General features: G+C 44.4%; 1 protein-coding gene across 4 annotated transcripts in view; it reads right to left on the reverse strand.

Moving 5' to 3' along the window:
• DYNC1I1 (dynein cytoplasmic 1 intermediate chain 1) overlaps window positions 1-13,516 on the reverse strand; it is a 2,709,604-nt gene that overhangs the window by 2,604,894 nt on the left and 91,194 nt on the right. For all 4 annotated transcript variants that reach the window (XM_069648550.1, XM_069648548.1, XM_069648551.1 and 1 more), the window contains exon 2: window positions 6,123-6,745. In XM_069648550.1, coding sequence (XP_069504651.1) covers window positions 6,123-6,359 — 237 coding nt within the window. In that variant the 5' untranslated portion in view covers window positions 6,360-6,745. The remainder of the gene's footprint in view (window positions 1-6,122; window positions 6,746-13,516) is intronic.

Consider the following 13,516-nt stretch of genomic DNA (forward strand, 5'->3'; position numbering starts at 1 on the left):
GGGGTAGGGTGGGGACATTGGGAAGAGAGTTTAGTTTCCTGTCTGAAAGTGAATAAAGACGGACATGTTGGAGTTTCCCTCTGTGTCCTGTGTCTTGTGTCGGTCCGAGTCTTTGATCCTGCGTGCGTGACAGATGTCCTGTCACGGTGCTACAACGCCTAATTTGCATAGGTTCTTTCCCCTACAGTAATGGCAGAGCAGATTCAAAGACAATGATATGGAGGATTGCCCAGAGACATTGCCAGTGGTTAAGATTAATTCAAAAGCTTACAGCCATCAAACTTCACGAGTGGGGCGGATAAGCCCAGATGTGGGTCCAAAGCCTTTTGTGCTAGAGACCCAAGCTACACCTCACAGATGATGCCTAATGAGGATAAGCATGTCTGAGAGAACTTGCCATCTCGTGCAGAGGAGACGTGAATCAGCAGATTGGGATGGATTCCCCCTTTTCGGCTGGTTCCAAGCCTGATTTGTATATGGTCTTTCTACTTCGGTAATGGCATAGCAGGTTGAAAAATAATGGTCTGGATGGTTGCTCATAGCAATTGCCAGCCATTTAGATTCATAGGGCCTCATTATAAGGCTGGCGCTCCCGGAATGAAGGGGGCCGGTACTGGGACCGGCCCCCTTCATTATGGGAGAGCCGATTACGAGCTTCCCTTCGCGGGACCTGGATCAGACGCCTGGTAAAACCAGGCGTCTTTTCCGGGTTCCGCGAGGGGAAGAGGGAGATAACAACGGGACACTCATAATGTGCCCGTTGTTACCTCCATCCCCATTCCCATTGAGCCCTATCGGGGCTCAAATGGGAATGGGGAATGGTTCCTGCAAGGAGGACTTACCGGGTCCTCCTATGTCGGAATGACCCGGTAAGTCCCCATTGCAGGAACCCGGTAAAGGAGCCCGGTTTGGTGGCAGATGGCTGCCGCCAAACTCGTAATGAGGCCCATAGCCTTGAAGCCATGCACCTTCAGTTTTTCATACATAAGATATTGAAAGTTTGAAAAGTGTATTTTTCATCATTTAGTTACAATGCCCAACCTGGTGAAGTGTATTTTTCAGTATTTATTTAAAAGGCACAACCTGGTGACATTGAAGTTATAAGAACACATCCCATACAAACTCATTCATACAAAAATCATAATAGACATTATTGAAAATATATTCAAACCATAGCACATATTACACATTGAGATCAAAGGTTTTTCCTTTCATAGATTGATATGGCTACCAACAAGATGAGTGATGCCCTTAACATCCTCAATTATGACCATGCTTGCCTCCTGGTTTTCTGTGGCCTGCCAACAGCATTCGGCACTGTAGAGCAATAGACACTCTCCGACATTCTACATCGCCACATGGAGATCAGTGAGATCGTCCTCAGCTGAGCCAAATCGTAAATTGCTAACTGCAACAAATTCATTCAAATATATTGAAATATATTCATCCAGATCATCAACTCTACCCATCACCTGTGGTGTACTGCTAGGATCCCTTCTCTGCCCTGTGATCATCAACTTTTACATGGAACCACTCTGAACCCTACTGGCTCAGCAGAACATCCAGCAATACGCAGTATGCAGATGACATGCAGCTCCAGCTCAAGATATCGGCCCTCATTAGGACCCTGGCGGTAAGGGGTATACGCCAGCGTTAGCTGCGCCGACCCCTTACCGCCAACTACGAGTTCCCAAAGCGCCATGGTCACTTTTACGCCCGCTTTTTGCGGGCGTAAAAATCCATGGCGCTATGGGACCTTTGTGTTAATTACGCCACCGTAATGTACGGTGGCGTAATTAACGCCTTCCCCACTCCCATTGAGCCCTATGGGGCCGAAATGGGAATGGGGAAGGGTAAATGGGTCAATGGGGACTTACCGCCCCGCCAACCTCGGAATGGGGCGGTAAGTCCGCCATCCGCCATGGCGTAAACGGACTTTACGCCATGGCGGAAAAGTCCGTCGATGGCGGAAAAAATCCGCCAGGGTCGTAATGAGGGCCATTGTCTATTGAAGACATCCACAGTTTTAAGACCTACCTGGCATTAAAGCAGTCCAGGATGTTCAGTGCTTACCTGCAGCTCAGCCCCTCCAAGACCACATTCCTACTGCTGACCAACAACACTGAACACTCTGACATCCAGACCTGCCTCTCTGCTGTGAAATGTGAGGGCTTCACACCCCAGATGGCCACCTGTGCCAAGTCCTTTGGGTACGGCATCGACAGCCACATAGCTAGAAAGACAGAGGGGCTTGGTACCAACTTTCTCTCCAGCAGAAAGTCAAGCCCTTCATCCTAGAAAACAACTTCAGATCTACTGTCCAAGAATTGATCCTTTCCCACCTAAATATGATATGATATGGCATTTGTAACGTGCCTATACACAGGTGTTTCAAGGCGCGACGAGGCAGGGAGGGGAGGAACAAGGGGAGACAGACAACGATCCTACTAGGCCAGGTGTCATTCAGATCGTGCAAGTGCAGGGGTGGTTGAGGGGGAAAAGTGCAAGGGGAGGGGAGGCGGGGAGGTGCAGTACAAGGTAAGTGGCGTAAAGTAATAAATAAATGGGGCCAGCTGGTGGCAAGTGCAAGGTAAGTGCAGAACAAGTGCTGGAAAAGGGGGGGGGGCTGTAGGGATACAGAGACAGTCCCGCAGTGCAGAGGGGTTCCAGGGCATCAGTGCAAGTGGAGAGTGGCTGGGCCCAGGACCGAGGCCGTTAAGAGTGGTCCAGTTGCAGAATCAGTGCAGTTTCAGTGAAGAATATTAGCTGTTCAGCAGGGGAGAGGGAGAGAGAAAGCAGAAGCAAAGAGGAAGGTTTTGAGGTGCTTCCGGAACCGGAGATGGTTCTCCTCAATTTTCAGGGAGGCAGGAAGGCTGTTCCAGAGGGAGGCCCCTGCCGCGGAGAGAGATCTACCCCCAGCTCGTTGCTTCGAGAAGCGGCTGACCCTGAGGGAGTTGGAGGCGGATGAGCGAAGGGCTCGGGAAGGAAGATATTTGGGAAGAGAGAGTTGAAGGTATTTGGGACCAAGGCCCCATAAGGCCTTGTGGACAATGCAGAGGGTTTTGAACTTTATCCTCGCAGCCACTGGGAGCCAGTGTAGAGATTTCAGTCCTGGAGAGATACGGTCCCTGGGCTTGAGGCCAAGGACAAGTCTCGCAGTTCTGTTCTGGATGAGTTGCAGAGGGCGGAGAGTGGAGGCAGGCAGATTAAGATAGAGGCTGTTACAGTAATCCAGCTTCGAGAGAACCAGGGCTCGGGAGACAGTGAGCTTCTGGGGGAAGGAGAGGAAGGGAAGAATACCTCTGAGGAGGTGCAGCTGGTAGTGTGACTTCTTAGCGACGTCAGAAATATGAGGAGAGAAGGAGAGTGTGGAGTCGAAGATGACCCCAAGGTTTTTTGCATTGCAGGTAGGAGCAGGGAGGGGGCCAAGGGAGGCAGGCCAGAGAGCTGCAGGGAAGGAGGGAGTGGGTGTACCGATGAGTAGAATCTCAGTCTTACTGGCATTAAGGCAGAGGTCATTGGCGGCACACCATTCCTGGATAGCAGACAGACAGTCAGAGATGAGGGAAGGAGAGGGGGAGGCTGAGGGTAGCCTGAAAATGAGCTGGGTATCGTCCGCATAGCACTGGAAATTAGGGCAGAGAGCGGCGATGCGGTGGGCAAGGAGTGCCAGATACTGGTTGAACAGCCAGGGAGAGAGATTATATCCCTGGGGGACATTACAGGTGGAGAAAAAGATGTCAGAGAGGAAGGACCCCAGTTGGACCTGGGAGGGTCGATTTGAAAGGAAAGAGGTCAGCCACGCCAGAGCCTGACCAGTGATACCCAGGTTTTCACGGAGACGGTTGAGCAGGATGGCATGGTTGACAGTGTCAAAGGCAGAGGAGAGATCGAGCAGAATGAGAACACACGGAGTGTTGGAATCGAGGTTCAAGAGCAGGTCTTCACGGATGTTCAGGAGAGCAGTTTCCGTGCTTCTGGCAGCTCTGAAACCAGATTGATGGTCATGAAGACTACCAACAGATTCAGCATGGAGGTTAAGCTGGGAGATGGCCAGTTTCTCCAGGAGCTTGCCCAGGAAGGGAGTGATGGAGATAGGGCGATAGTTAGCCGGGCAGGAGGGGTCGGAAGAGGGTTTCTTGAGAAGAGGGTGCACAGGGGAGTGCTTGAGGGGGGAAGGGAAGACTCCAGAGGCGAAGGAGTGGTTGCAAAAGTCAGCCAAATGGAGGAAATGCCCTAGTTGAAGGCCTTCTGGTACCCTAGCACCTCTGAGTTCTATCCTCCATGTTGCAGCATGGCTCATCAAAGGACTGACCCCAACCTTCATCGAGCTTCACTGGCTCATGCTGCAAGCACTATCATCTTCAAATGCTGCTACATCATCTACAAGTCTGTCACCCTGAAGTCCCCAAGCCAACTCACTGAGAAGATCAGCATCTCCAGAGGTCTATGATCCACTACAATTAAGGACATGTATGTAGACTTTCACTCTGCCGGTTCAAGAAGGAAATACATCCCTTATCTATCTACAACCCCAGACTCTGGAACCACCTCCACATCAACACCGGATTCTATCCGACATGCCCACATTTCAGGAAGGAGCTCAAGCCTCTCTTCTTCAAGGAATGGTCTCTCCCTAACACCTATCTTCACACATCCTCCACTCCCAACCTAACCTTAGACTGTGTGATCTGCTTCTCCCTGTTTTCTTCTTTGGTTGCTTGTAGATCCCTTGCGGCCAAATTGCTCACTCTTCCCCGGTTATTAGTTCCCTGCTTCCTTGAGTCTTTGCTTCACTCACAGTGTTCTTCGACCTATGACTTGTTAGGGGCTCTGTTGCTTCCTGAAACTAGGTCTGTGCTCAATAAATAATATTAGCACCAGGCGGGGGTGGGGGGTATGCGACCGGGGAGCAGTGGCGATCTCCCAGTCAATTTGGAGGTTCGGGACAGGGTCTTTACTTCATGGTAAAGCTCCCACTCTGAGCCTCCTCGTAGGTGGAAGACCGCTATCTTGCCCGTCAGGATTCGGTAAATGCACCCCTGTGCGTCCCCAGTGCCCTTTATGTCTATGTGGGCTCCATGTGCGAGCTAATATGAACCTGGGATTTTCCTTAACCTTATCCAATGGTGCCAAAATATACAACTTATCAGGCACTTAACTTAGTAAGTTAAGTTCATAGGTTATGTTCATCATAACATTAAACACTGTCGGATATGTACCACCTTGGCTGTATAGATTTTATAGCTGCAACATACATGTATTTCTAAACAAATATAATCAACACAACAGCCAGTTTTTCAAAAACAGGTCAATCGTCCTAAATCACAAGGTTACATGCTTATGTCGTTTCTGGTGAATAAGCTGGCAGGAAAATGCTGGCTGCACTCTGTGCTGCCATCATCCTGCCAACATAATACATGCTGGAAGGGCTGAAACATTTCAACGAATTGGGGACAGGCTGGAAAAAAAACTGGGGGTAAGTGATGTTGAGGGATTATGGTACAGAGGGAGTGACAATAAGTGGCTTCAGGGTGCCCTATAAAAGAGTGGAAGACAAGGAAGCAGCACTATCAGAACAGGCAAGTCGAGGTAAGCGAGGCTGGGTTGGGTAGTATAGGGAATGCACAGAGCAATCGTGGCGGCGGACAAGGGGTAGATGGAGTTGCCACTCGTTTAAGGGGACGAAGAGAAGCAGATCAAACATGCAAACGATAGACAGATCTGCAGGCGGTATGCTAGAAACAAGAAAGGGCGTCAGGATTCTTCCAGGAGGGGGATGCAGGCGGAATGTGCTTCCGGTGATATTCCTCAAGCAGACTCAAATAGAGTGGATTATCTCATAGTAGATTTATATCCATAGAAGAAAACAGAACCATCAGAAATTCTGCAAAAGACTGACTACACACCTATGCACTTTAAAGCTAACATTCAATATACCTCGGATGGCTTAATGCATTTGTCAACAGGCTAACTATTTTGGAAAGGAGAGTCTTCCTTTCTTCCGTTCGTGCACAATCTTGCATCTACTCATGGACAACAGCATTTTGGATACAACCCAGCAGTAACCTTTAATGAAAAACATCTTGATCGTGACTGTCTGCATGAGGGTGGTCTCATACCTGAGGTCTCTCTGGAGCTGGAGAACCAGCTGGCGATTCAGGTGGCAAAACCTCAGCTGAGCTCTTAACCTCCTCTTTGTCCCTAGGCCGTCGACCAGTCCCCTTAGACGGCACAGCGCGATCTACCTTCTGCTGCAGCCGCGTTGTTCGCTCCTGTCCTCTAGCCACCGTCCCCACAACTGGCGCAGGTTTCTTCGTCTCTTTGCTTTCCTTTGGAATTCTACGTTTTGGGGGCATCACACAAACCTCAGATTTCGCCAAGAAAACAGTGAAATTCCCATCCAACTGGAAAGTTGACAGCAGTTGTTTAGCGTTTGTTTTGAATTCCGGTAAGGAGCTATGGAATGATTCCAGTCATCAGTGGTGAAAGTACATCTTTCTGGTGCCAACTTCAAATGCAAAATTACAGTACCTTTTTGGACGCTTTTTTGAATAGGACAAAATACAAAGTCGAACTTGAAAGTCAGCAAACTAAACTTGCAACTTGATAGTTCAAGATTTGCTTGTGATATCTGAAAATTGACGTGTCAGTCCCTGGATCGCCTCTTCAGATGAATGGGTTAGTAGTGTTACAAAGTGGGCGCTTACTTGAATTCAGAAGCACCTATCAGGTGAGTTTAATTCTGTAATGCAAGGATAGAAATGAAAGAAAAAAGTCAGAGAATACCAGTGCAAGCTTTGGATTTCCACGCACTATGATTTTTAATCAATTATTCCAATTGCCCCTCGCATGGAAGAACACCAAAATCAATGTATAAGCAGGGAATGGGCAATACTTGCATTTCACAATGAATATAATCTTGACTGCTGTACTTTATAAATTATCTACAGCACAATGTAATCAGGTCATTATGTTGTGTCTGGAAACCCAAATTAAATGAAACAATTGATGCAATGAAAATGTTTTGACACTTTCGATGTACTTTAGTGATTCGAAAATCAGTAACCCATGTTAATGAATGAGATATGAAAAAATGTATTTCATTCCAACATAACTGCAAAGGAACCCGCTCAATGTTCTTCAAGACAGAATGCGCCAGTCTTTTTTTAATCTTCACATATAGTTGCAAATAAAATGTTTGATATAAAATGATGCCAGCTTCTACGATGCATTTCCTGCAGTAAACCACAATGACATTACTTCATTCAACATACACAGCGATTATTTATACAGCAACCAATGGCAAATACGAATTTAAGAGCAATGACCTTCTACATAAGTAGAGAAACCTGGCAACTGCACAATGAAGAGTAATGTGCAGGGACAACAGACCTACCCCGGACTCAAACTCAACGTACTTACACTCAAGGTCTGTGTCCGTTTGGTCAGTTGCAGTACATTGTTGGTCAGTTGCAGTACATGGGAAAACACATTTGCAAAAAATATATAAAAATTGTATTACTATATTCTAAAAATGCTTTTTAAAATAATCGTTTCGAAAAAATACCAGGCAATTTCCAAAATCCTTATATACAAAAATGTCTTTAGGTACATATACTTTACAGAGCGTCTCCTTTGTCATGTTTACAAACATTCTCACTAAATGACCATAATCAATTGAAATGGTAAATGTTGCCTTCCTCTGTAATTCACGCCCGTGATACATTAAAAGAGCAAACACTCATACCCCGGAACGTGAATTTCACCAAAACCAAACCACCACATATTCAGGAGATTACCAAATTCTAAAATACTTGTACCACTTCCTATAGGTTCCAAGTTCATAAACAGTTGATCTGAAATTTCTGATCTAGTTCACTTCATACATAGCTAGAGCAATACAAATCTTCTGACTCCTTAGGCTTAGATCATAAGTGCATGTTTATCTACATGTAATTTTGTATGAGTTACAGAGTCATTATCATAAAGCATCGGTCTATGTGACAAATAAATGGTAGATTCAGATAATCTCTTGTGCCTCATTTTGACCTGTCATCTCTATATAGTTGTAGCACTAGGTTTAACCAAAGGCATACATCACTAGGCCAAAAGTCTGCATCTACACATAATACTAAACTTCTTGGGATATGCCTGAATAATAAACTAATGCCCAAACCCTAAAACTAATCAAATCACTAAAACATTATCCAAAATGTAAACTTTTGTCCTAAATTGATGTTGTGATCCATTGTGTGCCGCGTGACTGTGTTTTTAAGTGATTATTTTTCACACAGTTACTGCTTTTGTATTTTAGGACCTTTTAACTGTCATTATTTTAGATACATTTTAAATACATGTTTACCATTTACATTCTGTCTCTTACCATTCTCTTAACTCTTTCAGTCTTAATTAATGTTGCCTTGTTGTTTGTGTTAGGGCTTCTTTCCATGACTGCCTGATAACTATCACCAGTCTGTTGCGTGATTGGGAGCTAAAATTCCCATACAAATTGTAGTTCTTCCTCTCTCTTCAGCCGCAACCAGGCACATGAGCGCTGGCGCGTGATGGAGGCTGGTCTGTGCCGGTCCGCTTTACCCTTCAGTACACTGTGCTCGCCAGCAGCTGGTAAAACTATCTTTTGCTGCCCCACTTGTTCTCCTTTATACCTGTCAGGTCACCTCATCGATCTCCTCCTCCCTTGCTAGCTTGCTTTCTGCCTTGCTATGACCTTTACAGCGATGCACTGTTGTAGCTTGCATATGCGTGTGGGCTTGTTGAACTCGCTGGTTAAACATGAACATGAGGTTGCAGACTTGATTTGCACCCAATCTCTGGCTATTTTATGTATCTCAGAGACATGCGTTTTTAACGTCTCCAACCATGCAGTTGAGTCTGCCACCCACATTCCTATCAAATGTTCCGTACTGACCGGAACCATGGTAGGGGCATCGGTACTGCCATTATTATTAAAGATTTGTTTGCTGCTCACAAACACAACACCATTCTTATTGATGATTGTGAACTCACTGTTATAAAAATTGCCATTGATGCCAATACAACCATTTGTCTGGTAAATATCTATCAGCCTCCCATATCTATGCCTCTCTTTGAGGAATAAATCCTCATGCTTCTTGGTGACATTATTAAAATGCCCTCCTACGTTTTTGTCCTCTGAGATTTTAACCTTTGGGCCCCACATTCTGAAGATCACAAAGTTATTAGCCTTACAGTTGCGTTAGAAGCCTATGGGCTTCAACAACACATAACTACCCCGACCCACAGAGGAGAAGATTCATACTCTTGAATGAGTTCATTTGCACTGCCTGAACTTGCACACTTTTGACACCGCGACCTGTCCCTGGTCTGATCATTGTCTTATATCTTTTCTTTTAGACCTACCTTGCAAACCAGGCAGGTTTAATACCAACCTGAGGATTCAATCGACAGTTGGGAATTATCGCAAAATGACTCCTGAAGCCGTATCAAAACTTACCTCCCCCTTCTAGGTAATCTCCTCCCTTCTAACAGTCCTGATGTTCTTGTTGGCCAGTATAACCAGATTGTCAACATCATTACCAATACTCTTGCCCCTTCCGTAGTTAAACAGTTACATTGGAAAAAGTAGCTAAATCTTGGTTCTCTGAAGACATTCTTATACTCAGAACAGGATTGAGGTATGCCATATGTAGGAGGCGCTGGGACTAAAGAGTGGTAGAAAAGGAAATGCAATTTTACAATCAATTGGTAAAATGATCAAAGAGAACCTCAGGTTGCTTCACGTGCGAGGGACTAGCAGTTACCTCAAAACTGCTCATTTTAAACAATAACAAAACCAAGAGTGTCACCTCTATTGCGTTGCGCAGCCCAAACAAAAGTTAATGGGTACAAAGATAAACCAGATCAGTGTCGTTACTAGAGAACAATGAGGCAAATCATGCTGTACAAAAAAATCATCAGCCTGGGGGCTTTGTGGAAAAGTTTATGATCAGATGTGAAACAGAACTGCCGACACATGTTTCAACCCTGAACAATGGGTCCTATTCAAGGCAAAACTGTGATCACATAATACATACAAAGCAAAAAGTAAGAGTCAAAATAAAGAATGTTTTTCCCAAAGTATAAACAAGAAAGGGAAGGGATGGGGCCAGATCCCATCAGAAAAAAGAAAAACGAAAGCAAAGAAATGATGAACATTGGACACAAGTGATATGATTAACAAAGTGAAATAAAAATATATAAAAATGAGATGTTACCATTTGAAATCAGACATGCGAAAGCCAAGGTCCAAAGATATGGTATTCAATGTTGCAAACAAAGAAAAGGAACAAAACAAATAAAACAAACAATGATTTGGATGTCGGAGTACAACTCATAATGCAAACTTTTCACATGGTGATCTGAGTGTTATAAGGCCACTCATAGTGCAAGCTTATCCCATGACCTTAATTCCTACTTGGTGACTTTTCCTTTTAGGGTCACTAGAGCCAACATTAAACAAAAGAAGAATAGAAATATACAAGTGTAACGGGCCAACTCAATATCATGCTAATTTCGTAACAGTAGGTGAGTGCCAGAATAAGAGGAAACAGGGTACAGTGCCAAATTCTAACTGTCCATCCCTTATCCGCTTTAGTAGTTACATGCAGTGGTCACTAATTAGTAGGGTACAAATTGCCCCATAGTACAGTAAGAAAAGTACAAAAAAATTCAAAAAATAAGAGAATTACTGGATTGTTGCAGCAGAGCATATTGTAAAAAGAACAAATGGTGCAGCCCGTATGGGCAATGCAACTGGGCACATATTAATCAATGGCCTATTTGGCAGTGAAATGGTAGACAAATCGAAACTGTTGGAGCAGAACTCAGTCTGAAAGGAAAACCCATAGGGTATATGTCACAATCAGTGTATGTTATTGCAGATACGAGATAAATAAAATGCTGTGTTGAGGGATTTACCTGCCCAAATATCGGTGATGTGGATCAGAAGGATTGGGTCATTCCCCGACGTGGTCTGAGAGCGGTCTCTGCAATTTAGCACAAAAATAGACTATAATGTCACTTAAACTTCCAAAAGGCAGAAGGAGCAGGGCTGGTGGAAAAATACCAATGCCTCCACACTTGCCTCTTATAAACGTTCAGCGTCCAACTATAAGCTTGCTATAATTAAGGCCAAACGTGAGTTCTATAACAAGTGCATTATTTCTGCTCATTCTTCCCACAAAGAATTGATTACCATTCTTAGGGACTTTGAGAGGAAAGATAATTCCCCCACCCCACTGTTTAAAAGTAACCAATGGTGTGCAGAAATCTAACTGGGCTTTAGAGATAAAATGAGCTCCCACTGCAGTAAGTTTGACACTATGCGTTCTTCCCTCCCTTGCTCCAATAGTTCTACCCCTTCTAATGCTTTCACTTTCATTCCACTCTCTCCTTGCACTCCTTCTTTTAATTTTGAATCAATCAGTGAAAATTAACTCTAAGATTATCTCTCACTTAAAACCATCTTCGTGTCCCAATGACATCTGTCCACCTTCTAAAATTAAAGAATCCTTTGCTTGTATGATTCCTTTAGTTACACACCTGGTTAACACCTCTCTCGCTACCTCTACAGTTCCTGAATCTCTTAAGAAGGTATAGATATCTCCAGTGGTCAAAAAAGCCTCCTTCGACCCATCCTCTGTCTCTAATTACCGTCCAATAACCAACACTACTCTCCTCCTGGAGATTCTTGATAGGGTTGACTTTTCTCAAATTCAAGCACACATTGAATTCAATAACTTGCTTGGTCCTCTTCAGTCTGGTTTTCATGCTCTTTACGAACCCGAGACTGCTCTGATTAACCTTAAAACCAACCTATGTGAAATAACTGATTCAGGTCAGGTTGCCCTTCTTATACTCCTCGACCTCTCGGCAACCTTCGACCTTGTGGATCACTCCCTGCTGCTTGAGAGGTTGGAGAGTATTGCCAGCTGCTCTAGCAGTGCGTTTTAATTGGTGTCCTCCTTTCTGACCCTTAGGTCCGCTCGGGTTGCCTCTGATGGTTTTAAGTCTTCCCGATAACTCCTTACTTGTTGGGTTCCACAGGTAGCTTGTCTCGCGCCTATACTTTTTAATCTGTATATTTGTCCTTTTTCAAACTTCTGGACAGTCTCAGCATAAATTATACCAATTACGCCGATGACACTCAGATTATCATTAAACTTAATGGCAACTATGAAGAAGATCTTCTGTATCTTAATTATATCTATGGCCTGATAGAAAATTGGATGTTCAACAACTCCCTGACTCGTAACAAAGGTAAAACCGAGCTAATGTTGGTTGCTTCTAACTTGATTCTAAATACTCAAACTTTGATATTGCAGGCTCTCTTATCAAGACTAGTCCTTGGGTCAAGACACTAGGTGTCTATCTTGACTTCACACGTTCCATGAAGAAACATGCCACTCAGGTGAAATCATCATGTGCCTATACAACCCGTCTCATTCGGCAGATCAAACCCTTTCTTTCTGATGCTAACGCTGCCTCTGTTGCAGTTGCCCTTGTCAGTTCCAAACTTGACTATGGGAACTGTCTTTTGGCAGGCACTTTTAAATCTAATTTGAATATGTTGCAGGTCGCCCAGAGTAACGCGGTGCGTGCAGTTAGTGGTCTCTCTAGAAAACAACATGTGACTGAGACATAAAAGGCGTTACATCGGCTCCCTGTAACACACTGTGTACCATGCAAGCTTCATCTGCTTACACATAAATGTCTCCATTAAAAAGCACCCATTTATCTTAGTAATCGTATTAGGCATGTTCTCCCAGTCTGCTCACTTCGGTCTAACCACAATCTAAAACAAATTTCTCCAAGATTTAAGCTTCAGCGCTATGGTGGCACCTGCTTTGACTACATTGCTCGTCGCCTGTGGAATCTCCTCCTGCCCATCTTTGCACCTGTGATGAACTAGTGTTGTTTCAAAAAGGTCTCAAAATGCATATTTTTGCTGCCAATGGATATCACTTTCTCAATTTTTTGATTCCCTGGTCTTGATCTATTTCCTCACCTCTTTCCTCTAACTTGCAGCGCACTGAGGCCCCTGGGCAAGTTGCGCCATATAAAAGATATATAACAATAACAATAAATCCCATATCCTAAAACTAAAAAACTCAAACTAAGACTAAATGACAAAACCCAATCTAGACTGTTACCATATATACCTAGACCAAACCTGGCATTCCTGTCCATCTCCAGTGAGTCCAAACAGTACATTTCCTCCTCAATCGTGACCTTTCACTGAGAGTTCAGATGAAGGAGGAGGTTGTCACCTGTTTATTCTCAATCAAAATACTCCAAGAAGTCCTCCCAGAGAGAGGAACAGCTGTCAATATTATCATCTCCTCTCCCCTTGACTACAGTAGTAGTCTCTGCCCTGGTCTTTAAACCAGGAAACTTTAGCAACATCATAGAGCTACAAACTCAGAATATTGATTAAAGGTGGCCAAGGACAGCGCATCGCAGAAACTAAGGCCAG

This window comes from Ambystoma mexicanum, chromosome 2q (genome assembly GCF_040938575.1).
Source record: "Ambystoma mexicanum isolate Mex_15411 chromosome 2q, UKY_AmexF1_1, whole genome shotgun sequence".
NCBI lineage: Eukaryota > Metazoa > Chordata > Amphibia > Caudata > Ambystomatidae > Ambystoma > Ambystoma mexicanum.